The following is a 25,780-nucleotide window of genomic DNA, read 5'->3' as shown; positions in this document are numbered from 1 at the left end:
ATCATCGACTGTTCTCACAGGCCTGATATGCTTGATTAATGGATCTCTGAATGTGCTGCATTGTGAAGGCTCTTTCTTTTTATTTATGATGCATCAGCCTTTATTGATTGAACTGCAACTTTATACTCTCTCCATATGTGGCACTAATGATTTGTAACCTGGGGGTCATTAATAATTAAATGCCTTTTTTGTTGTATGGAATGAACTTCCTCGTGTTGTAGAACCGGATCTGCATGGCATTCCTGCCACAAACATGCCGTTCTCAGCGAGCAGTTATGGTGAAGAGAAGCAACGCTTTAATGCACGTTTGGTTGCAGATTAGACCAGGCAAAGACTCTTAAAGGATCATCTCAAACCTTACGGGACTGGAGCTGCTCAAATGGCCGTTTGCTAGCCTTCTTTATATTACGCACTCTGTGATGCACAAATGGTGTTGGCTTATGGAGCCTCACGACCTCTTAACCTCTAAAAAGCTTTGTAGTGTCCTATCAGCCTAAAATATGGCTCATAAATCTTTAAGCAGATTGTGTTGCCATGCACACAGACCTATTAGAGATCACAACATAAATGGCACATATGAGTTTCTCTGATTTTTGATCACTTGTCTTCCTTCTACATGCTTTAATTGAGGCGAGGCCGTTTATTGTGCCCTCATGTAACGTCTGTCCTTCAGTGTGGGAGAAGAACCATCTACCCCCAGAGAGGCATGAATCAACATCACCACCGCCCCGCACGACGCTTCACAGAGATGTGGCTGTCGCCTTTTCACCGCTGGTTTGCTCTGTTCTGAGCGCCGGCCAGATGTGGCAGAGGTGAGTAGATGCCGCTGATGACTCGCGCTCCGAGGTTTTTGGATATCATAAGAGGAAAATTCAACTGACATATAGTATAACATGTCTCCCAGCAACTTCCTGCACAGAATATACTTCCTGTGTGTTCTTGGATTTGTGTGGCATCTTTTTATGAAGCTTATGAATATATCTATTTCATATATATCTATATAATAATATATCTATTCTTTTATATTTGGTTTTGTCTTTAAAAAAAGACTATATGATGCATGTGTACTGTGAGTCTGTCGTTAAGGGAAAGCCCATTAAATCTAGGGATGGACACGAGTGCCACCTGCTGGTATAAGGGTGAAATGCGTGCCAGTCGGTCAGTATACAGTATCAAGAAACACCCAGAGATCACTCATCCTCCTCACTTCAAGTATAAATAAAGCTCTAGTGGAGTGTGGAAGACAACAGTTTGAGCCTTTGGGTGTGTAAAATTGCTCTCTGCATTTGGGTTGATTCCCTAGCACAGCAATCACTATTTAATTATAGTATATAATTATAGTATAATACTTGACTTATTGTAATAACTAAAACCTTCAAAAGATCAAGGATTACAAAAACCACTAAAATGTATCTTTGCTGAGAATTTATAGTGTGTGGTGACTATAAAGCTGTCAATTGAGAGAGTAAGTAGCACTGGAGAAAAGATAAGTGCCTGGAGAATTTAATTTTCCATTAACAAATATAAAAATAAACACATTTAATGCTTTTAGTTACAAAATCAGTAATAAATTAAAACGACACAGTCAAGAGTCGGATTCTGAACTGGAGTCCGTGGAGCTGCACGAGGAGGATGTGGAAGAGCTGCTGCAGCCTGACTGAGATGCAGCCTGATTGCTTCTCTCTGGATAAAAGAAAAAAAAAATGTCTAAGGGGTCAAACTGTGCACATTACCGCGGTAACGCGTCACACTTACTCTGAAATCTCTTAAACTTCTGATGCAGACATTTCTTCACGTACTGCTGAAGCCGGCGCAGCGTGGACGGCTTCAGCACCTCAAAGTCGATCTCTATCTCGTCTGGGTTGGTCTCGCACATGGAGGGCTCCAGCGTTTGAATGATCTGCACCACGCGGCCCAGTTTCTTGCCAGGTAGACGGTTAATATCCAAGCTCAGCTGGTGCTTCTCCTCGTACGTCAATGGAAGACATTTGTTATCGGGATCCCAGGTTTTTAACTTGCAAGGACTCCTGGAATTCATAACACAACGTTCCAAATCTGCAACACTGGTGTAAAAGCAGACTTCTTCAGTCGTGTAAGCCCCGCCTACCCAGGGTCAGAGGTCGGACTGCCTCTGGTTTGCCTGTCGGTTTTGCTTTCATCATCCTTTCTCTTTCTTTTATTCACGGGGACTTCAGAGATGGCAGCAAGGTGATCAGGCACAGCTTTAACCTGGAGGGGGTCCAAATGAGTCGGTGTCAGTGCCTGAAATGTTGTATGCTAACCCAGACAACATCCCAAAATTTGCCGTTCTGGGATTTGGGAGGCAACAATGCAGCAGATAAAATCCCTAACAGTCTGCTGAGGTCAAAATAGTCGCGTTCCCAACTGAAGAAAAGGCCAGGCGTTTGTGTGAAAACGTACCTGTTCTGCACCCACCTGTTCTTGCAACTCAGCAAGTCGGGTGGCGCCTTCCTCTGTCAAGTCCGATTTGCCGAAAGCGGCCGTCTGCGCCTGTCCTGTGCCTGTTGGCTCATCTGGAATCTTCGCAAAACTCTTCTCAAATACACCCTGAAGCACACAAACGCAGAGTTTAAACTGGATAATGGCACGAAAATCCCCGATTTCACTCCACCAACGGGTGAAAGTTAAAGCCCACCTGCAGCTTTTTGGCGTGTGCCACAACCTCCAGGTGGGAGGGGTTGTATTTGTAGCAGTTGGAAAAAATCAACTGCACATCTGCAGCAAAGCTGTCAGCGTTGGGGTACTCTCCTCTATCCAGCTTTCTCTGCAAATGCATAAAAGTTGTCAGCCAACGACCCCCCCCAATTATTGAAAACTAGATCATATTTAATTGCGTGCGTCTGTCAGTGCTACTTTGACCGTGCTCAGGTCCATGGGGTGTTTGATGATGTCGTGGTAATCGTTTAACTGCAAGGCTACGGCGTCGACGGGCTCGTAGAAGGGCCAAGCATAGGCCGCGTGCTTCTTGGACAGCATCTCCTTCAGGATGACGTTGCAAAACTTGAGCCGCTCGCTCAGGCCGTGCTCTGGCTTGGGCGGCTCCTTCTCCTCAGCGGTCTTCTTGGGCTGATTGTTGACCCGGCCTGATTTCCGCAGCGACCTCTGGTTCTGTGAGGGACTGCTCCCGCTGCCAGCTGTTGGCGACCCGCCAGTGCTGGTCTGCTGCTTCATTGGAGTGGTGACAAAAACATCTGTTGTCAGTTTCACATTCAGATTGTCGGTGGCACCACCAATGGCGACTTACTTTGGGCAAAGCTGCCTGTTCCACATCCGCGCTGGACGTGGTGGTGCTGAGACCGGCCCGGGGCGGAGAGCTCAGGGTCGAGGGAGCTGTGGTCACACTTGCGTTGTTTTTCCCTTCACATCAAAACACACAGATTTGTGTCCGTTTTCCATCCAAATGGCGTTCCCCGCCTCTCAATTTCCTACCTGAAGCGTTGCCTTTTTTGCCCTTTCCCTTGGCTACATAAGGAAGAACCTCCACTTCCTCCTGTGGCATCTGAGCAACTTTCTGCAGGAAGATCTTTTCCAAAGTGAGCGCCATCAGCACTATGTCATCTGTAGGCTGAAGCAGAGCGAGACTTGTGAGCATCCATTTCCCTTGGGCTCCAGAAGGACGGGAGCGTCTCCCCACCTTGTTATAAATGTAGCAGTTGGTGAACATGGTGTTGAAGTCTTGCAGGCATTCACTCGCGGTCCAATAGTAGTTGTTCTCCAGGCGTTTCTTAATGGTTCCCAAGTCCATGGGAGACGTTATGATCTTGTGATAATCCTGAGAAAGCAAGCCAACAGTTTAATCGCACATCATCAGCACGGTCTAAGACATTAAAAAAAGTCTCCAGTCAAGTGAAACATCATTGACGACAACGACACCAGTTGTAACGATCTCTCATTAGTCATGCGGATAGCTTTGGTTTAATTTCACTGGTTTCTAAGGAATCTCATTTTAAAACACTGATAATCCCTCTCTGGAACTGAAACTCATTAAGAAACACATTAGGGACCATGTATGAAATCATCCCCATTACCGAAGTTGATGCAGTTTTACTTTGTTAATTAACTGCTGATTAGTACAGAGAAGAGGAAAGTCATGTAATACAGAATAATGAATATTTTAGCACATTTGAAGGTGACTTGTTTGAATCCATGTGGGCACGAAGTTTGCACAACCTTACATTCCCCTGTAAGGGAAAAGAGCAAACTACAAAAAAATAGAAGGATTTTCAATATTTTTTGTCATTTTGTACCAAAATGAGAGTACATCGTTGCTGCAAAGAAATTAAATAATAGTAAAGAAACATGAAATCTGTAGCTTCAAACCTGTTGATTCTACAATACCTCAATGGAAGCAAATGGCTGCGGACTAAAAACCTTAATATTTACACGCCAGCAGCCCTGTTCCAAGTAAATATGATAATTAGCAGCCACGATTATTAGATTACAGATGTTTAAACAATCGGATTAATCCACTCTGTGCTATGCCGCAGACACGGACTCTCACTGAAAAGAGCTGTTTGAACTCCTCTGGCCACGTCGCTACACAAAGACGGGATCATTGGTTCGAAACTCACTGCCAGTCCCAGGCCGACGGCATCCACGGGCTCGTAGAAAGGCCAGGCGTAGTGGTGCCGCCACAGGGATTTGACCACTATATTCTGCATGTACTGCAGCTGGTTGGTCCTGCGCCCCGGCTTGTCGGGGTTCTCTACCTCAGGAGGTGAAGGATTCACCAGCTGAGCGCCTGACTCTGCGTCCGCTGGCATGGCGACGGCAACAGGAAGTGGCCGACCTGCAGATAAACACAGCCTCGGTGGGTGTCCTTTTCTCCAGGAATTCTAGTGCTCGGGCCTACAGGTGTGTTTAAATTGTTGAGGTGACTCCAGGCTCATACTTTCATATCAAGTAAACGTGACCTGCCAAAGCAGAGGAAAGACGTAAATGATATTATGTATGCTTTGAAACATATCTTAGTATTGTTGCAATCTGCTTTGGCACATTTTTATTGATGTCTACATTTACATAACCACAGTAATTGGGAATTAGTCTGTTTGAAGACGTTAGGGCTGAAATGTTGTTTACGCAATGACATTATTATTATTATTGTCCTAACTTTAAAACTTTGGCCAATATTGGGGAGGGCAGATTTTCCTACGCAGAACTTTCTGGTTGCTGACAGGGTAATTACTTTCACTTTATATACCCCAAATTACGAGCAAACACAATAAATATAGGGATTACACGCATTGAATTTGTAAAGAATGCATTTTACTAGAAAGGTGACGCTGAAATCCAACTATAACATTATATAGCTCGAAGCTAACTTGGCTAAACACCGGCCAGAAAAAGGCTGAAGTCACGAAACGGTCACAGGGAAGCTAGCGTCAAAAGTTCAACACTGTTGACAACACACGGAGGAAACTTAGACTTTAACACCGCCGCCACCAACAGCTTTTAACGGCCGTGACTACCGCCGCAGTTTTGCCTTCAGAGCCGAGCAAAAGTTTTCCAAACGGAGCAAAGTTACCTTGAAGCTAACGCACTACGTTGCCATGATTAGCCGTCCCAGCATGTCTGCAGACGCTGACGAGACCGAAATCAACAAAGCGGCACAAGTGGAGTTTTGACCAACCCAGTTGTTTAGAAAATGTTTTCAGGAAGACATGTTGGGACGAGGGCGTAAAGAAAGCTCAACCTGGGAAATGTGTCTACTAACATGAGCTTGTTTAGCGATGACAGAATACGACGTCCCCGACGACACGGCAGGATTTGTACATGCTAAAATTGTTTATATTAAAATATAAGCGCTGCTAAAACACTCCAAACGCTGCAGCCTACTCCGCTTTTTCATAGGTTCACTGACAAATACACCGAGTCAAACAGCGCCCCCTAGAGCCCCGGAGGACCTAACACATAGGCGAGCCAAGTCTGTTTTTTTCCACCACCTTTAAAGCCTACTAAATATAGTGAACGCGAAACATATACGAGGCATTGTGTAGCTTACAATTAAAAACATAGACTTAGAATTATTATCCAATATGGCAGCATGTGTTTCCAAATGATATAATCATTAGAAGATTGATTTATTGTAGCATTACTGTAGTCCTATATCATCGTTGTTGTTAAAGATTAACTATTACCGGTATTAACCGGCAGTTGTAGAATTTCCGGTGACATAAATTTCAATTGCCTTTCATTCTTCTTGGCCCTCGTTGTTTTCCGTTCGTTTGGAGGTGGCGCGCATGCGCACCAGCCGAACAGCCACCCCTCGACCACATTCCCCGCGTCTGCTCGCAGCCAAATTTCCAGTTGATTAATGCCCGCTCTGCGGTCGTGTGAATAAATATCGGTGTATATTTCAGTCCAGTCTTTGCGAAGAGTCACTTTGTGACTGTGAAGCTGCTCTGAATCTCCGTAAGTATCGATTTTTCTCTCGTTCTTCATTGTTTAGGCGCGAGGGCCGCTCCGTGGCAGCGGCTCACTCACTTTGTCAACAGCATCAGTGCATTTTAAAAAAGACGGCTAGGCGATCACAATAACACCATCTCTTAGGTTAAATAACTGGCTTTTATTGTTATTTTGACAGGTGTCGATTTTGGTCTCAGTTGGTACATTGAACTTCAGTATGGATGCTCCGTAATGCGAAGTCCTTTGTTTGATTTTAACATGTTTTGCTTTGCAACCGGAGCTCATGCTAACAGGCTCGAACAGCGACGAGCAGCTTTAAAAAAATCATCATTTATGAGCATCAAAAATGTCGGAATGAGTTCTCCAGTACATCCTAACTGCAAAGAAGCAAGTAGTGGTTAAGAACCTAAAGATTAGCTGAAGGAGCCCACATCTATATCCTGTCAAGGTTTCGGATTATGCGAATTTAATGCAGAACACCGACAGAATAGGATGTAAATATTTCCTCTCCTAGTGATTCCAAATCGTTTGTGGATGGTTTACAAATAGCTGTAATATTCTAGATCACCCTCAATATGAAGTTAGGAGTCTAAATTTGGCGTAAGATCTATGGCAGTTTCTTTAAAATGCCTTAAATGTGTAATCAATGCAAATTGCACGCATGCGCATTTGTTAGAATATGTCTGATTTACAGTGCACTTACTACTTGATGAAAAAATATCATGTCCTTGTTGTTTCCACAGTTCATGTCAATTGTCCTTAAAACAAAATGATATAATCCCCCCTTTTTCTGCTCTGTCAGGATCCTTCCTAGTAGATGCTCATTACTTCACCATGGCAACAGAAGACAAAAAGGCTGAGACCGACTCGAAGCCCCCGGTGGTCCCTTCAGCATCTGCCAGCCAAAGCAAGGTTTGCCTTTCATTTATGCCTGATTTTTGGGTTTAATTAAAGCAAATGTAAACAGGGTGTGGAAAAGTTTGCATGTAGGGTTGGTTTTAAAGTCGCCACACAGCAGGGAGGCTTTTTGACAGCTGCTCTTCTGACTCTGACTTACAGTCTGCGCCTGCCAAACCCAACTACAGTCTGAAATTCACACTAGCGGGCCACACTAAAGCCGTCTCTTCTGTCAAGTTCAGCCCCAACGGAGAGTGGCTCGCCAGCTCCTGTGAGTCCTCTGACACTCTGGGGCAATCAATTCATGCACCAAAGTATTAATGATCATTTCATTTTCTAAAATTGGTATTTTATTCCATATGAAAACTAAAATTAAGCTGTGACTTTTGTGTAGCTGTAAGCAGTAGTAGTTTGTGCGCAAAACAACCTCAGATCAGTAAAATCTTTGGATGATGTCATTATTTACAGTCGTCTTTCTTTTTTTTTGCTGTTTACAGCTGCTGACAAACTGATCAAAATCTGGGGGGCCTATGATGGCAAGTTTGAGAAAACTATCTCCGGGCATAAACTTGTGAGTACATGCTTTATTCATTATATGACGGATGTTGTTAGCATGGACTATTGGCTTCATTTTAACGTGCATCTCTAATGAGCGCTGACATACACGCAGGGTATATCTGATGTGGCCTGGTCCTCTGACTCCAACCTTCTGGTTTCTGCATCCGATGACAAAACCCTGAAGATCTGGGACCTCAACTCGGTAAGAGCAGATGGACTCGAACCACAGCAGCAGCTTCTCCCTCTCGCACTGTTTCCCATCATTTGAGTATCCCGCATATGGGAGAGAAAATGTCTTAAAGCTCTGGTGTTTGGTTCCTTTAACACACACTGATACAGATATTTCTGTTATGTGACACCGGTGGTGGAATATTAGTAGTGATATGTGCACAGCTGGCCTCAAACATGCCTGGGACATGTGTCGGAGGGTGACGGCATCTGAGCTCAGTTCTGTGCAGAAGGATGGAGGCAGACCAGCAGCTCTCTGACAGGAAGTCAGGAAAATCGACTCCTCAGAGGTCCAGCCAAGTTCAACAAGTTAACGTCAGTCAGAAACTGCTGAGCCAGAGACGGTTCACTCACCAGGAATGTGAGAAAAAGACAGCGAGGCTGAACGGCATCTTGAAATAATCCTGGTCACTGAACAGGACTCTTTTTCCTGCTTGGGTCTCTGTTCCCGACCCGGACGGGTGCTCAGTGTCTGTGCTGCTGTGTCTCCGCTCCAGGGCAAGTGCTTGAAAACGCTCAAAGGTCACAGCAACTACGTCTTCTGCTGCAACTTCAACCCCCAGTCTAATCTCATCGTGTCGGGATCGGTGAGTGGCGGCGCCGGCCGCGTGCCCGATGGAAAGCAGCTGTGAGACGCCGCGGGAGAGCGACATTTATGTTTGTTTCTCTACCCCCCCCACAGTTTGACGAGAGCGTGAGGATATGGGATGTGAAAACCGGGAAGTGTTTGAAAACGTTGCCGGCTCATTCCGACCCCGTCTCGGCCGTAAGTTTTGGACTAAATACAATCCGTGGCGGCGGAGGGGCGTGTGCTGATGTGTCTTTACCCACAGGTTCATTTCAACAGAGACGGCTCACTGATCGTGTCCAGTAGCTACGATGGCCTTTGGTAAGAACCAGCTGGTCCTTCACTTGAACTTTGGTTGGTTACTTATTGAGCATGTTCGTATTTCCCTCACCGTGCGCTGTTAAAGTCATATTAAAGTCATGGTTCTAATGCCATATTAAAGGTCCGAGCCGCAGATCCAGCTCCAGACGCCTTTTCTAGAGCCCAGATAGCTTTGTTTATGATCTAAATGTTGCAGCGGTTCCTTGGAGAACTGTTGGACTTCCTGTGGATGATGGAAGAGAACTGTGGAAGCAGTTCACTGACACGTTGTCAGAGTCTCCCCAATAGTCAATAGTCCCCAACACTTGCTTCACATTAAGCCAAGCATGGAGGTGGGCCCATCCTGCTTGGGTCTTCCCATGTGAGGATAGTTCCCTGTTCTGGTTTATAAAACCTACTGAGCTGCTTTGGCCGGTTGTAAAGCAGCTCTTTATGATTTAATATCAAAGTTGGCTCCAAATGGCTGCAGTTGTTCCTGCAGGAAGTTCCGCTCTCATCAATCGGATTTGTGCGGTCTGTGTAATCCACTTACATTTGTACCAGCGCCCCCTGCTGGTCAGCATCATTACCAGGCACAGAGTCTAGGTTTTAATTGGTCGATGGTTTTTAGGTTGTTGTTTTTTTAATTTTCAGAAGATCATGGAATCATTTTAGGTCATGATGCCGTTCCAGGCAGGTTTTTGATGAATTAATTGATGCCCTCGTCACTAAAGCTCATGTAAAACGCTGCTACATAAGCTGCTCTGGACGTGTAAAACGCATCCCTTGTAGTGTTATGACACCTTTTATTCACTTGTCTTGTTAAATCTGGGCTCTTTTTCACGTGTTAGATATGCGTGGCTTGATCAATCATACATTTTTAATCATAAAAGCCCGCTGCAGCATTTGTCTCGCAGACAGCGTCGTTAGTGATCATTAAAAAAGAAGCAAGCTCGGCCAGTTTGTCTGGTATCATCCACGCACGGATGTGTCGCACTGGATTTCTGAGAGTGTATAGTGTATTGTTACAGTTTTTTTTAACCTGTGAAGTGTTGACTGGTGTATTTCTGTCCCCTCCCAGTCGTATCTGGGACACGGCATCAGGACAGTGCTTAAAGACACTCATAGGTAAAATCCAAATCAGTGATTAGCGTCTAAAAATGGCCGTCACCAATAATGTCAGAACTGTCAAAACTGTCCTCTCTGCGTGTTTCTGTGGTCAGATGATGACAACCCTCCAGTGTCGTTTGTCAAATTCTCCCCCAATGGGAAATACATCCTGGCCGCCACGCTGGACAAGTGAGTATGGATTTCCGGCGCCCTGACAGTTCCCACCAGCAGATGGCGCCATAGTGCCGAACTTAACTGTAGTTGGGCTCATACAGTACGTGGTTGTGGGTTTTTCCCATTTTACTGCTGGCTGTGAACATATTTATGCTGAATTTGCAGCACGCTGAAGCTGTGGGACTACAGCAAAGGAAAGGTGCGTGTGGCATTTTACTGTGCAATGTAGAATTACTCGATTACCAGGAACGTTTCAAGATTATTTCTCTCTGAATGCGCCAGTGCTTGAAAACCTACACGGGCCATAAGAACGAGAAGTACTGCATATTTGCCAATTTCTCCGTCACCGGCGGGAAGGTAAGCTCCGCCTCCGCTGCGGTAGGATGGTTTTTGGTGCGTGTGAAGCTAACCCTGTGTCCTGTAGTGGATCGTGTCGGGCTCCGAGGACAACATGGTGTACATCTGGAACCTGCAGACGAAGGAGATTGTGCAGAAACTGCAGGGCCACACAGGTAAAGGCACCAGCCCCCGCTGCTTCCCAGCATCGCCGTGTGGCGTCTGACCGTCTCTTCTCTCCACAGACGTCGTCATTTCAACCGCCTGCCACCCGACAGAGAACATCATCGCCTCCGCCGCGCTAGAAAACGACAAAACCATCAAGCTATGGAAAAGCGACTGCTAATCCCTCTTGTTCCCCCCGATCTTTAGCTTCATTTGTTTTTTTCCTTTGTACATTTTTTTTTCTACATTTTAAGAAAAGAGGACTTGTTTTCTAACAGAGAGCGCCTGCAGGACGCCACGCAGCTTTCAGACGACGAAGTTGAACGCACACGTTTCATTGTCTCTCTGGGAAAGTTGTAACATCCATGTTGGTCATGCCTGCTTCTGAAAAACATGGATTTCTTGTCTTTTACAATAAATGTAATGGTTATTTTGGACTGTCTGTATTTTTTTCCCCGTTCTTGGTGTAGTGCTGTCCGAGCAAACTTTCTGTAGAAAAACTAAAGATCATTTTATTTATTCCCTTCTTTGCTCGTCAAATGACAGGATAGATGTTGAATGGGTGGAGTTTCAGCCCTAAACCTTTATTTTGACCACCAGTTCTTACACAAAAAAAGCCAACAACTCCAGTTTTGTGTTTTTGGATTTGTACAAATGTGTTGTGGTCTGATTATTTGAGGTGTTTCTCATCTGCTGCCGCAGCCCGAGTGAATAAAATCCGTTTTCGTACGTTTGGCAGCACTGAGTTGATCGTCTGTGATGTCACCACACAGAAGTGAGTCCAGCTCCTGTTTCGAATATTTCATTTTTTTTTAATAAGCTTTTTGTTTTTTCTGTCCATGAAAGAACATCAGAACAACCCACATAGAACAGATGACAAAATGTAAATCTCCTTTTTTCTTCTTTTTAAAAAATAGACAATAGTAATGAAAAGAATCCCGTCCTGCAGCGACGGGCTGGAAATGGCAAAGAAAAGGCGACGGTTACTGAGGCGCCAGAGCCCGACTTCAAAATCAGGATGGCCTCTTGCCTCGTGGAGTCCGCTCTCCCATACACGACAGCCCACAGAACAACAGAAAAGAGTACACAAGCCATGGATAAAATTACCTTTGTACAAAAATAGATCTCTTTCCTTCCCCCCCAACTTGAGCGTTTTGCTGTTTAAGCGACAGAAAGCAGTGATTGTGTCACGAGCTCAGGCAACATACAGTTCAGAGGCTTGAAAAGTCCACCTAGATTTGTCTTTTTTTTTCCTTTTTGAGGTCACATAAATGCTGTGAAGAAGCTGGTTCTTTTCAGTTTGGAGCTGCTGGTTGGTTTTGTTTTTTTGTTTGTTTCTTTTTTACAAAACTTTTTTTTTTTTTTTTAAATTTTAAAATCACTAAATAAAGTGACCAATGGTGGTACTGGTTGGTGTGTGGCGTCTTCCTCTCCAAGCCTTGGAAATGGATGAGAAACAGATCTGTCGATATATATCTAGAAATATATACACATGTACATATGAACAAAATAGATAGTTTTGTGTTGTGAAGCCATCTACAGTATGTGTGTGTGTGTGTGTGTGTCCTGTCTCCGCATGGTGAGTTATGCCTGCTTTTGTGTCCCCGGTGGGGGAGATTTGACATCAGCTTTATGGCTTTAGATCTGTGCCGCCAGTTACTGACCACTTTGAGAAGGAGAACATGGAGCTGAGTAATTCATTAAGGTTCAAAAACCTTCCTGTGTGCATAAATTCAGGAAAGAAAATCTGTAAACACGGCTCAAACTGTCTCCAGGATAATCTCGTGTGATTATAATTGAACTCAATCATAACACCCTGATAGACCAACAGAGAATGCAGTTATTGCTACTGTTTCTACAATTTCTTTTTGTTTTTTGAAGGACGTGAGTCTGTCTTCCGCCTGCTGCGGCGCTTCTGCTCCGCCACTAGAGGGAGTCGTCGACTCTCCAATGGTTCCCACAGCGCTTCCGAGAATTTTCCAGCTGTTCTGTCATAAATGTCACAGTGTTGCTCCCAGCAGACTCCCGGTGACATTTGGGAGCTGACCACTTCCGATTCATCTCCCTCCCTTTAGGAAAGGAAGGAAAAACAGGCGACCGGACCTTCCTGGATGATTTTTAACTGATCCTCTCAGATTTTAGTATTTGTACCTGGCCGCCACTGATTAGGGTCATGACCTCTGCGGCGTCCTGATGGTGCCACTGAAGATGCTCCAGTGAGAACAGATTCCATTAATTGGAACCAAATTGAAAAGTACAAATCTGCAGGCCAACACCAGTAAAGCCACCCGGCGCTGCTCTGCGGGTTCATTTAAAATTTAAGAGTCACATTAAAAGCAGAACGAGTTGGATTCGCAAGGCGGTGGTTTGTAAACACAACATTTACAGTTTCTGCCCACCAACGCCACCTGCGGGCCTTCTGCCCTGCCCTCACTGGTTTCAGCTGGTGGTATCGCACCCACAGCCCATAAAGATGTTGTTTAGTATGAGAATCGTGTGGATTTTATTATTTTACGATTTATTTACTATATTATATTATTATTTTATTGTTTTCCCCACTGAAAGCCATTTTACTGGGCCTGTCAAATAAACAATGTAAAAATTCATTAAAGGATCGGTGTCGAGTCATCAAAGTTCATCGTTCCTGCCCAGCAAAAAATGTTTTTTTTTGTCTTTCTGACATGAAGATCTGATTGAAACTGTTACATTATCTACACCAAATGCAGCCAGGAAGTGAAGGTGGCACGTTGGGGACCCCCGCACACCTGAGATTAACCGTCTTAATTCATGGGAGGGGGAACGAAACAGCATTAAAGCTTTTCTCGTCATATCAGTGTGTAAATAAAATCACCGTCGCATCCGTTTTATTACCATTAGCTTCAAGTTTGCTCTTATTCTCTGATACCGAAAACTCCGACCGACTGTTTCATCAGTTCGGAACGACTGTGAGACATATGGGAATGGTCCTGGGGGGACGAGCAGAACTCCTGGTAACCCATACAGCCGCCCCACAGCTCAAAAAGTGTATCGGACCTGTGAGCGGCGCGCTAACCGCTCCGGCTCCATGGGCGATCTTTGGAGATGCACTCAATGCATAGTTGAAACAGCAGCCGCAGCGTTTACAGAAACACGGAGAGGGAAAGAAAAGCAGAATAAGGACACAAAAGCTGATTTCTACACAACATGGAGATATTTAACATTTCAGTTCCACTTGATTGACACTTGGTTGTCTGGAGAAGTGCAGAGCAAGAGAGAGAGAGAGAGCTCGTGTGCATTTGTGTCTCTCAGAGCATTCATAAAAAACTAAAACCCGGGGTGGGGGGGCGTTCCTGGAGCCGACTTCCACCTCCGACATTGAATGCCAGCTCTCCGTTTCCCAACCCGACGCCGCCGTCGTGAGCTTAAGTGCCGAGTAACGAACAAAACAAAACAAACGATGGCTCCGCGGCAGCGGCGAGCGCTTCTCCCAGGCGCCGTTTAAAGCGTGTCAGGAGCGGAAGGTCGGAGGGAGGATGGACAGAGGTAACTGTGCGTCGCTGCCTTTGAAATCAAAACGACATCAATACTGTATACGGTTGTAACCAGTCTGAACAGATATGAGGTGTTGCGTTAGAACAAAAAGCTGAACAGAGGGCTTTCTGAGCGCTGAGGTGTGGACGGTGCGCTGAAATTCACATCAAAACAGAGGTGGGGGGTCGATGGGGGGGTGCAGGACGACTGAGCGGGCCGCCCCAGTTGCTAGGCTGCAACAGAGGCCCAGCCGAGCCGCTGGTGTCTCCCCAGGGCGCCGCGGAGCGTAAAGCTAATGTCCGGCGATTTCCACAGCCCCCCTGGTGTGAGGGCGATTGTGCGCGAGTCCTCCCGGACTCGTGGGGCCGGCGGCCCGCTAGTCCCGGCGGCCCGCTAGTCCGGCGGCCCGCTAGTCCCGGCTGATGCACAGTGATCATCGAGTAAGACGCGGTTGTAGTTGCTGAAGCTGGACAGAGACCTGAGTTCTTCCACGCTTTGAGTCCTCGCGGCCGCGCGAAGCCCAGCCCCGCCGGAGCGGAACGCGCACTCCAGCGACAGCTAGTGCAAGGTCCACCCCCCCCACCCCCCCACCCAAAGTTCAGTCCCCAAAGAGGGCGCGATTGTCCCGACTGTTCCGATGTGGAGGAGCTGAACGTTCCGCCCGGCGAGGGCAGGAAAAAGCGAGGAGGAAAACGATGGCTCAATGTGTTCCTTCCCCTCCTGTCCGACCTCTTGTCAGTCCGTCTGTCTCTCCTGTTGCCACGTAATTCATATATATATATACACATACGTATATATGTATATATATGTATGTGTATATTTCTTATTTATATATTTTTACAAGGTATAAAACACAACCATAGATGCTGATAGTGTTCCTAAGGGAGGCGAGGGGGGAGTGAGGGGATTGCTGGCGGGTGGTTTTTCTGTTTTTTTTTAAAGAGTTCCGATCCAATGCCAAGCGAGGGATTTCGGGGGGGGGGGGGGGTAAGGGAGAGCCCCCTGTTTACCATTATGTCATTTGATGCGGGGCCTCCAGCATCTCCATGAGGAAGGTGTCGATGGGCGTGTCGCCGATCAGCTTGAAGAAGAACAAGTGCTCGAGGCACTTGAGGCCGATGGAGCGGAGCGCCGGTAACCGCAGCAACAGCTTGGCGAATCTGTCGGAGATGGAACAGGGGTTGTACTGAGAACGCATGAAAAGGGGGGGGACAAGCTGCAGCTAAATGAATTCAGAACTCTGCTTACTCCTCCAGCTCAGCGCCCATCAGTGTGTGTGTTTAATGTGACGGCTGACATGTTATTTCTGTAAATACACCCTGCCAGGACGTGCACGCTGTGCACGCTGTGCACTGTGGGTTTGCATCCATACCTGCCAGGCTGTTCGGGGTACTTGTGTTTGCAGTAAGCCTCTAAAGATGCGTACACTTTCTCTCGCAGAGCTTCTACCTCGCTGGGGTTGGACAGGCCTTTAGAGTCTGCGGAGACACACAAAACATCATTCAAACATCAGAAAGGACAACAAACCCCCCTACACACACACACACCACACGCACACGGGGGCTCCTTCTGCGCTTCAGAATGGAAAGCAGAGATCTGCTAGCTTACAAGTTGAGTTTTCACCCCGGGGGCTTCCCCTCAGACGTGTGTCACCGCATCCTGGGTTCGTCCAATTAGGACTTTAATCTGAGCTGCTCCAATTTAAGCTCCACAAGAGAATTCATGGCTGATTAAGGGCACAAACGCATCGGCGATTAACGTTGGATCCACAAGTGATCGACGCTGAAAGGCCGTTTGTTGTAAAGGGCTGGACTGTGGGAAAGGAAAGGACACCACCCCCCCCCCCCCACAAACCTTTGATTTTCCAGTCCGGCCCGTCTAGTGAACCCCTAATTAACAAGGAACCGGGCCCAGAAGTGAACCGGGCCTGGACGTAACAGAGGATCAGTGTGTCTGGACCGAGCGGTGGCCCCCGGGGGGACGGACAGAGTCATTAAGGACCAGGGTCACCACACAGACGTGGCCCTAATTCAAAGAGCAGCCCACCGGCGATGGCGATCACACGCGAGTCGAATTATCGCCGAACCAGGCTGCACTCGGCACGAACTCCAGCAGCGGAAGATTCACGAGGTCAAACCGACACCTGATGCAAAAAACGTCCGATCCGGAGCGTAAATCTGGCCATCGGAACCTGTCGGAGAAGCTTTTAAGGGCTCATCTAAAACACATGGCGGTCCGCCGCTGCAATCCTCCATGTGTGCTAAGCAGACTCCCAGCAGAGGGACGCCACATCCACGCCCCCCCCCCCCCTCGCCATCGCCCCAAACACCCCGGCGGCGCCCGGCGTTTTGGTGAAAGGGAGTCTTTGTTGAGTCAATTTTAGCAGGAACAGGTGAGTAGATGCAGGAACAGAGCCTCCGAACAACAAGATTTGTGTCCTCGTGTCCCCGTCATGTGTACGGCGGAAGAGGAAGGAGAGGGAGACGCCGCCGCACGCCGGAGTGGAAGCGGGAGCGCCGCTGCTGCGCGACATCGCAGCCTCACAGTCACACACATGCTGTTCATTACCTGGGTTGAAAAGGACAATAGCTCGAAGACACCCCAGTTCCGTCTTATCCATCTGCATGTCCCTCATCTTCGACACCAGTTCTGTGAGCACTCTGTAAACACACACACACACACACACACACACATCTAAAGTCATTGGTGTCTAATTGGTACGTTCATCCAGCTGGAATCTCTCAGGAAAAGGAAGGCAGGCGGGCGTCCTTCGGAAAAGCTAACAAATGCTGCGGCGTAATTATATTTGGAACGGGGGTTTTCAGAAAAGGAAAGCCACCGAGTCGACACGGGCTGTAATCTAAAACCAGCGCTCCCACTGGCGGCGCATGACATCACTGGGGGGAGTGTCAGCGCGTGGAGCCGCTCGAACTCCTCACCTCCCCTTGACTGGGTCACACCCTCTCCGCTCTTTCCCTCCCTGTTCGGTCTCTTTCCACCCCTCCTCCTCCTCCTCCTCTGCTCTCCCTCGGATAGTAAAGTCAATTGTGGCTCTTGGCTCATTCTAATTCAATTTGCTCCGAGGAGCTAAAAAAAATTTGGGGGATGGGGGGGAACGGGGGAAGAGACCGGGGCATTTAAGTTAATCAGCCTCCTCATTTATACGGTGGAGACAGAAAGAGGAGTAGATAAAGAAACTATCGGCTCTCGGGATCTTAATGCTTGCCACAGTTAATAGCCGGAGACGGAGCGTGTCCCGCGGCCCCCGACGATCAAGCACAGGGGGCGGTGGCGGGAGGGGGAGGGGCTGAAATGAAAAAGCAGAGGGGATGCATATGGAAGAGGAAGATATAAAGGCTTCGGGAGGACTCTGGGCTATTGTGGCCACCTTTCAGGTGAGTTCTTGTGCCTCTGCAGCCACATGTCATGTCCCAGATCATCCTATCTACTCTGAGACATCAGGACAATCAAATCCACAGGACTTTCCTGCGGAAGCCTGACGTCTCTCTGACGGTCTCGGGGATGGATTTTTCTTTTGCTTTTCTTTCTGCTTGACATGAGACGCGCACAAAGTGCACGGAAAGCGGTCGATACGTAGTCCTTCTCCGACGTTTCCCCAAACACATTCTGACATGACGTTTAGGTGTTGGATTCACTCTTCTACCAGTTTATTAACAGAAAAAGAGGCTTACTGATTGAAGTAAATAGCATTTAAGTAGTAACTTAGACACACTGAGTGGCTTTAGTCAGTAATAAAGATTAAACTCATGATTATGCTGACTGTGCTCATATTGAGCCACAATATAAGGGATTATTACTAATTTATTAGCTAATTTAAATAATGTTCCCTATGTGTTATTAAAACCTGACTAAGCTGTAATAAAATTTCCATGAGGCTCATGTCAATACAAACATAGACCAAAAATCCAGTGGATGCTTATTAGAGATTCATACAGCGCAGATTGATAATTTATTAGCATCACTAACACAATCACAAACTGCTTTAGCCCGTCTTTATGCTTGGAAATTCCAAGTATAAGTTGCAGGAAGTAGATGTTAAATTATTCATCGATGCTTTAAGGAGAAATAAAAATTCTAATAAAATACTAAAGAATGTGGAGATGTAATCTGAAGGCTGCAATTCTGAATGTGGCCACAGTAGAGTGGGTGGCGCTGTGATGATGACCTGTCAAAGATGGCTCCCACTCCAGCGCTGTGGGCGCTGTTGCGATGAACGTGCAGCCCCGTCGCCAGCAGGATCCCGTCTTTAATCCCTATCGAACGGTGCGAAAATGACGCAATGAGGAGTTCATTCCAACCTGCGGCAGAAAGGGGGAGGGATTGGGGAGAGGCATGAAAAACAAGCAAAGCGGGCTGAAGTTCACACACCATTTAGGCAAAATGAATCTGACAACTAGGGGAGGAATTCCAATGAATCAATTAAGCTGCGCGGTACCAGCGTGCGGCTCGCTCCTGTGCGGGCATCGGGGGTTTTACCCAGACGTTTGAATGGTGCTTTCGGAAGAGACAGGCGTGTAAAAGGGATGAACCGCGCCTGCCATCGCGATAAAGACAACGGGCTTGATGGGAATAAGCAGGGGCTCGACATGGAGCGCACTGGAGACACAAGACGCCGCCTCCTGAGTGACAGGGCTCCTTTAACTGTTCTGCCTGGCAACACCCGCCTCTTCTCCCCTGAGTCGAGTCGGGTATGAGTGAAGCCGGGATGCTTTTATCTGTGATACAGCAGAACTAAAGTGGTTATTTATAGAAAATCTGCGAGCTGAAGAGAGGCGAGCTCTCCAGAATAATGTCTCTCTCCACCAGGCTCAAATCTAGCCATCATTGTATCAGTTAAGGATGAATGATACGAGGAGCTTTTGTTAAATGTGGGGAGGGGCTGTAACAGCACTTTTCCCTTAAGGTGGATTAAGAAAGAATAACGACTAATGTGATGCGAATTGTCCCAAAAGTGATGGTGGCAAATGGAAGGACTCTTACATAATAATTATAGTTATATATTATAGGCTCACAGTTTTTTCCCCTGCAACATCAGTTATCTGACCATCTTGAAAAAAGGGATTCCAGACAGAAAATCAGGTATTATAATCTGAAATAATGACCATCAATATGGAGCAGAAGAGCTCAAATGTAATCACCAGGCTTTATCTGCATCATCCATCATCAGGATTCAGCTGTTGAATGCTAATAAAATAAATTACACAAAATTGTGGGGATGAAAAGACATATTTCCATTTTAAAAGATTTTGAGCAACGTACGGAATGTGGCATCACATTTAGCTAGCTTGCTAAATGTATAAGCACTAGTTGCTAAAACAGTGGCTTAATTTGTCTTATGAACTGAAAATAGACTCAATGTGGTTGTACAGATCTTTTATTAGCTTTGACTTTGGGTTTATCGTGTCAACCGGCTGGCCTCATCTTTGTAATGTTTGTTTAAATACTAGCGGTTCCAAACTCTATAAGTTAGCTGTGAGGGAGATTTTTTGTGTTTACTTCTCAGTGCTGGCTGCATCTGTCAGTCTAACTCTTACTTAGCACTGTATTAAGTCTGGGCTTAACTTTGAGCAAACGCCAACGTACCTGCTCGTAGAAGGATGACCTGATCGTCTAGTGGCAGCTCGGAGAAGTGAGGGATCCTCTTGGCCCATTCGACCAAGGTAAAGAGCTGTTTGTCAGCCGCCTGACAGATGTTCGTCACTGGATCGTTGGGCTGCAGGGAGACATGAAAGCAGATGCGACTCAAGGATTCAGAAATTCGTGGGAAGCGTGAAAATGACAGCGTGCCCCATCTTTGTTTATAGTCTACATGTCTCTGTTAGCCAAGAGCCTGGTGTCACCCCGGAGCACCTATCAGCACGTTCACGCCTCTGTGAACGCTCTGCTGTGAATAATATCCTCAAAAGAGGAGCGAGTAGGAAGACAAAACAAACAGTGTTTCTGCCACAGCTCGGGGAGGAAATACCTGCGGAGAGCTGCCGCTGAACAAACGACTTCCACCAAACAGACCTGCTCCAGGGACCTTTTAGTCCGTATACAAATCAAGCGTGCGGACAGCTGGTGGACCTGGCGGGAGCCTACCTGCCTCTGCGCAGAAACTTCACGACATAATGAGCACTCAGAGGCTCGGAAGGACCTCGCCGCTAACAAGAATGCACGCCACTTTACCGTCAGGTCACTGACGTGTGCCTGGTTTAAAGCGTGCACATTTTAAGTTCAAGTCGCTGCGTTCAGAGCTAATAAGGAATAATGCTGAAAGTTGATTTCTTCTCGCCTGCGGGGGAATGTGTTGGTGGCAGAGATGGATTCTAATGCAAAGTACGCCACATAATCGACTCAACAAAATGCAAATCCATCTGTGCAACAGGGAGGAAACGCTACAACACTGTCACCTCCTGCTAAGTCATTTAGCATCATCCCAGGAGTACCTGATTGTGCATCAACAAAGAATTTGTGCGCACGCTTTGCATAATGTTCAAGCCCAGTAAACATCCTCAAATTCTGCAGATCCCCGCCTGAACTTGCACCCTGACGAAAATCGTCTCAAACTTCTCTCCGACTTGCTTCTGCGAATCCCAGCGATCAATGCTAAAAGCTCGGAGGATCCTGACATCAACCGCAGCTCTCAAGAGAAGATTAGCTGGAGATGAAGGAAGACGCATCCCTCCGCTCACAGTCTCCTCTTATAAAACGGAGGCCAAAGACGGCTCCTTCTCCTCCTCCAAGTTCCCTCCCTGTGGTGTGAAACTCACACTGACTGTAGAGTATCACAGATATGAAACTTCAACCAGACACAAAGCTTACTCTGTTTTGAAAACTGCAAGATGTCTTTTTCTTTTTTCCTTCGGGGAAAAAAGAAAACAGGCATCCTATGAATATTTCAGCATTCGATCTCCGTGGGAGACACAGACGACACGGCTGAGTGCTGCTTTGAAATGCAATTGTCTTTTTTAATAAGAATGAGTAGTTAAAACACTCAGATTTGTCTAAAGTCTTCCAAAATGTAGCCCTAACTGAAACGGCGAATAAAGCCGGGGCCTGCTCGGGCCCGCGTACGTCCCAGGGATCTCGTTAAACACGGCGAGTCTCATGAATGTTGCATGGCTATCTTAGCCGTGTTTACACTGACCTCCTTTCCTTGCCTATGTCTGCTGACGAGGGAGGCGAGCTCGCGCTCTCATGCCGCCATCCTCAGGCATGGCGTTACTGTACTTATTGTCCACGTCAACAGCATTTAGGACGCCATCGCGATGCTCCAGCGTGTGACGGAGCAACACAGGCCGTGGGCTATCTACTGATTCCAGGCTAAGGTGCAAGCACACTGGCCGCCCAGTCAATCACGCCGACAACCTCGAAGGAAACGCCAGGCTTGCACACAGCTCTATGAAATTTTGATCACTTTCGAAGGGGAGTCAAAGGTTTCCCCCTTCAATTTTTCATTATTCAGCTTGATCCAGAATAAACTTGCGTGACAACTGAGAGCAAATTGGGTACTCACAAAGACCGGTATGAAAATGACGCGCTGAAGTGTCCCACTTTTTTTCTATTAATGGGGGGAAAAAAAAGAACCCGTCCTCAGAAAATTGGATTGAGGATGAATCATCAGTCGCGCTTTAAAAAAAAAGCAACTTAGTCATGCAAGTCGGTCGCAGGAATACTGCAAAGACAAATGCGAGGAATCCAAAGGTGTTTAATGAAAGACAGCAACATCCCTTCCCCTTCTTCATTGAAGCCTTCTGCCTGACTGCCTCAAGTCAAATTACTCACGCCTGTTTAACTCGTCTGCAAGGCCGCAATGAGATAAACACCCTTTATTCAGGTTGGCCAGTCCCCTGCCATTAGAGGGTAGCGGCGGCCTATTCATGATGTCCTCTCATGGTCAGGGCCATGTCATCAATTACAGCACGGAGACCTCGTGGGGGCTGTGGGGGCCGCCTGCGTGCACAGGAGGGGAAGCTGTTGGGGTTAGATACTGTATATTAAACAGCAGCCTTAAAGAGATGTTTTTGTCTCTGAAAGCTGACAACAATGTGCAAAAAACAGAGCATTTCTACCACTTCCTGTGCTAAACAAACAGCCCCCATGTGTGAAAACTGCAGATCCAGTTTCACGTCGTGCTCGTGGAGTTGGAATGGCGATGGCAGAAAGCGTGATGACTCTATTCCTGCTCGATGCCATTCCCGGCTCTGTCCATCCACGTCTGCGCTCTGCTTTCATCTCACATCTGCAGGCATCCAGCACCCAGAGACACGCTGAGGCTAAACCCAAACACACTGAGTGCATTAGTGTGTCTGAGCTGCCAGCCTCTGTCCCACGACTCCTCATGATTTCTCCCTCTTCCTAATGTTCAAGCTCATCTCCTACATTTCCATCCGCATCCCTCCCGTTTCAAAATAGCTCCCATTTGACTCGCACAAGGGCCTCTGCATTTCTACCTTTACTTCACAGGACATTTCCCTCCCGTGAAGCAGCGGGATCCCAGAAGGAGCCCCCTCCCCCCACCGATGCCTCCTTTGGTAAGGCTTCTGCACAGTTTCTCATGTTCCAGCAGAATTCCTGAGAAAGCCGAGGCTTTGTGGCATGCTTTCAGGAACAGACTGCCTGTTCCATTATTCATCACTTCTGGTATCTTCTGTGTAAGAGACGGCCCCCATCGCCCAGCTGATACCGAGTGGATGAGGGAACTTAGAGCCGATTCAAGTTGAACAGGTACGCCAGCACTTAGCAGCACAATCCGTCACCTCCGAAGGGACTAAAAGATGCAGGAGAACTAATAATCAAACTGAGAATTCATTAGCATCTTTAATAGCAGACAACGGGGCGTCAGCAAGCTCGCAACTGACAGAGAAACCACAAATACAATAAGAAACAATCAGTCTGCTATTTTACCTGGACAATAGTGAAAAGTTAGTGAGGCCTTTCTAAGTGAGTGAACTAACTCACCGAGTTTGATGGCACGCTGAGGTTGGTCTCGATGTAGGTCTCCGTTTTGGGCTCCACCGCCTGCTCGGCCTCAAGAATCTTCTCCACGGGCATGTCCTCGCTGGCACAGCTGGTGGACTCCACCTCGTTCTCATTTTTGTCTTTCGCTCTCTGACGCTCCTCCTGGACGGCTGCATGTAACAAAACTAGTTCTGGTCATTATTGCTGTTTTAGTCAGAGTGTTTTACTTTACCGTTCGACCACTTAACTAAATCTACTCAACCGATAGGATTGTTGCACCACGGCAGCTTTATTAGAGCCATATTTGGGACGTTCTCTCTTTCATTTCACTCTCCATTTTGTTGGCTATCAGCCGAGCAACAAATTGCAAATAATTAGCTCACAAAATTGTGAGTAGTTTCCCCTTTTTTATGGCAAAGAACACTGACCTTTTTAATTCAGCTGAATTGTTGTTGGCTTGTTTTTTAACGATGCCAACCTCCAAAGAGAGAAAGGACTGACTGGCGAGCATGCTGTTGCAACATTCTGTCATATCTGGATCTTAGCAGAGACGCGGCGTTTGGGCAGCCTCGTTGCTTTGATGAAACGCACAAACGATCGCGCTTAAGATGCATCAGTGAAAGCTAGCATGGTTGACATGTTTGCACAGTCACGCACACTGGTGCAGACTAGTCTGCGCGCACATGCCGAAGCGTGTGCCCGGTTGCCCAGAATGAAAGTCTGCCTTCGTCAGTGTTTCTCAGTGAGCCAGTGAATCATGCATGACCCCGTCTGTATTATGCTAGTACACAAATTCAAGACAGCTCAATCTCCAGTAATTGCTGCTGCGGTGCAGATGGAACTTATTCAGACCTACATTATGAGGAAAACCAGAGCATGAAAATGTTTAAGGGTGTTTTTTTCAGGCCGCCTTATTAAAAAGATATGTTTGCCATGCCACGTCCAACGATCCTCAGCCATCTTCTTTTATAAATCACATACTGCCTGTCTTTCTGACACACCGTAACATTATAATAAAGAAATTAATAAAATAGGCGCACATCAATGGAGGCTTTGTCTCCAACTTTTTTTATATAAAACATAAACATATAAAAAAGAAAAGAAAAAAATTCTGGCTCCGTCAACCGATTGAGTTGGCATGGAGACACAGGAAGTGGTCTCTGCCGAGCCAACACACAGAGGCACACTGTGGTCGTGGCGAACACCCCCCCACCCCACCCTCGTGTAGCATGGAAAGATGTGTGTGTGTGCTGTTCGGAGCAACAATTTACTCATTTCAAGACACCGCAATGAAAAAAAATATGGCTTTTTTATCTTTAATGGCCACCCCCACAACCAAGGATGATGGAAAGGTGGGGAGAATCAGCATGCAAGCTGACTGACTCACCTGGAGGACTGTCCTGGCTCAAACACACACACCATCGCTCATGCTGGGGTTGTGGGACAAAACGTCATCAGACGTTCCTCCTACCGGTTGTTTTTGCATTCGATACCCAAATCCTACATCTCAACGCTGTGGTCTGGCTGTTGGGGGGGGGGATAAGAGGAGCAGCGCAAAAAGGAAAAAAAAAAGGCGAAAGAGGCCCCATTTTAGAGGAGCCGCTGTCTGCCGGTGGAGGTCAGCCCAAGGGTAGAATACTTGTGTTGGAGTCAGGGAGAGGTGAGGAGGGCTGAAATCATGTTAGCTTCATCACCCCCCCAGCCCCCCAACCCTCCTTTCGTCTCCTGACTTGGAGAGCATAAATTCATTTAATCCTGTTTTTCTGTGGATTCGCTCAGCCTTTTGGGCTACTGCTGCCTTGTTCTCCAACCACAACCCTCGGGGTGCAGGGGGAGGCTTAGGCAGCGCTGAGAGTGAGGCGAGAGGCAGGAAACGATAATATCCTTTAAAGGAGTAAAGAGCCAAACAATGATATAAATAAAAGTGGAGGGCGGGGAGGCCAAGTAGAGGTCAAGACCTACTGGTCGTGGACGTACGTGCACGAACACCACTGTGTCTAACACCTTGGACGAACCGTTGGCGAACCGTTTCGTTCATATTTATACTGTGCCAGCGTGGGGGCCATTATGGTAACAGGCGATGATTGATTTGTTCAATGTGCGAAAGAGTGCTTACCGGTGCTGCCGAGAGTGTTGATATATTTTAACACCCCCATGTGCTGTTAAAATTCACACTTAACTGTCTAGCCCCCAACCCCACCTCCGCATCCAGCAATTAAAACTTAGGAAAGTGCATATTTCCACAGTGCAGGTATGTAGGAATGAGTCACGCTAGGAGATGTCACAAATCAAAAGCATAAAGACTGAATCTTTATCAACACGTTCTGCTGTTTCCATGGGGATAGAGACTAACTGTAAGGCTTCTTTGACTATTTCCACCTGCTCAATCAATGGTGGAAATACAAACAATTTTTGACAATGAAGATAATCAGACTATTACTGTAAACATTCCAGAGGATGATTCCATAATCCCCCGTCCCAGCTGAGAGCAGGACAGATTTATATGTTGCTTTGTGACATGTGCTGAGCTCTCAGGGAGTCTGA

At 46.8% G+C, this 25,780-nt stretch overlaps 3 protein-coding genes across 11 annotated transcripts in view; 1 reads left to right on the top strand and 2 right to left on the bottom strand.

Annotated features, from left to right (window-relative positions):
* Positions 1–1,487: 1,487 nt before the first annotated feature.
* LOC130516808 (bromodomain-containing protein 3-like) lies at positions 1,488–5,900 on the bottom strand. Of its 8 annotated transcripts, none has more exons than XM_057018077.1 (11): positions 5,735–5,900; positions 4,593–4,810; positions 3,656–3,793; positions 3,451–3,586; positions 3,266–3,378; positions 2,875–3,186; positions 2,657–2,785; positions 2,422–2,568; positions 2,108–2,229; positions 1,756–2,027; positions 1,488–1,683 (listed from the first exon to the last, which is right to left on the bottom strand). In XM_057018077.1, exons 2-11 carry the CDS (start codon positions 4,782–4,784, stop codon positions 1,586–1,588), a joined length of 1,659 nt encoding a protein of 552 aa, XP_056874057.1. In that variant the 5' UTR covers positions 4,785–4,810; positions 5,735–5,900; the 3' UTR covers positions 1,488–1,585. The 8 variants fall into 8 exon arrangements, with proteins under 8 accessions (XP_056874057.1, XP_056874055.1, XP_056874059.1 ...); XM_057018075.1 differs by having other exon boundaries at positions 4,593–4,934; positions 5,735–5,887; XM_057018079.1 differs by having other exon boundaries at positions 2,437–2,568; positions 4,593–4,934; positions 5,546–5,867.
* A 339-nt stretch (positions 5,901–6,239) lies between these two features.
* Positions 6,240–11,199, top strand: wdr5 (WD repeat domain 5). The gene is made up of 14 exons (XM_057018085.1): positions 6,240–6,432; positions 7,229–7,338; positions 7,486–7,594; positions 7,821–7,894; positions 7,994–8,083; positions 8,607–8,696; positions 8,792–8,875; positions 8,943–8,998; positions 10,059–10,105; positions 10,201–10,276; positions 10,427–10,460; positions 10,544–10,618; positions 10,686–10,773; positions 10,843–11,199. Exons 2-14 carry the CDS (start codon positions 7,261–7,263, stop codon positions 10,941–10,943), a joined length of 1,002 nt encoding a protein of 333 aa, XP_056874065.1. The 5' UTR covers positions 6,240–6,432; positions 7,229–7,260; the 3' UTR covers positions 10,944–11,199.
* Positions 11,200–11,553: 354 nt separating this feature from the next.
* Positions 11,554–25,780, bottom strand: part of rxraa (retinoid X receptor, alpha a) — a 72,707-nt gene continuing 58,480 nt past the window's right edge. The window contains exons 6-11 of one of the 2 annotated variants that reach the window (XM_057018082.1): positions 23,237–23,421; positions 19,877–20,006; positions 18,459–18,591; positions 16,841–16,932; positions 15,645–15,750; positions 11,554–15,432 (exon numbers count right to left, since the gene is read on the bottom strand). In XM_057018082.1, coding sequence (XP_056874062.1) covers positions 15,285–15,432; positions 15,645–15,750; positions 16,841–16,932; positions 18,459–18,591; positions 19,877–20,006; positions 23,237–23,421 — 794 coding nt within the window. In that variant the 3' untranslated portion in view covers positions 11,554–15,284. The remainder of the gene's footprint in view (positions 15,433–15,644; positions 15,751–16,840; positions 16,933–18,458; positions 18,592–19,876; positions 20,007–23,236; positions 23,422–25,780) is intronic. The other variant, XM_057018083.1, reaches the window with a different exon arrangement.

This window comes from Takifugu flavidus, chromosome 20 (genome assembly GCF_003711565.1).
Source record: "Takifugu flavidus isolate HTHZ2018 chromosome 20, ASM371156v2, whole genome shotgun sequence".
Taxonomy (NCBI): domain Eukaryota; kingdom Metazoa; phylum Chordata; class Actinopteri; order Tetraodontiformes; family Tetraodontidae; genus Takifugu; species Takifugu flavidus.
This window is presented reverse-complemented; position numbering and strand designations above follow the sequence as displayed.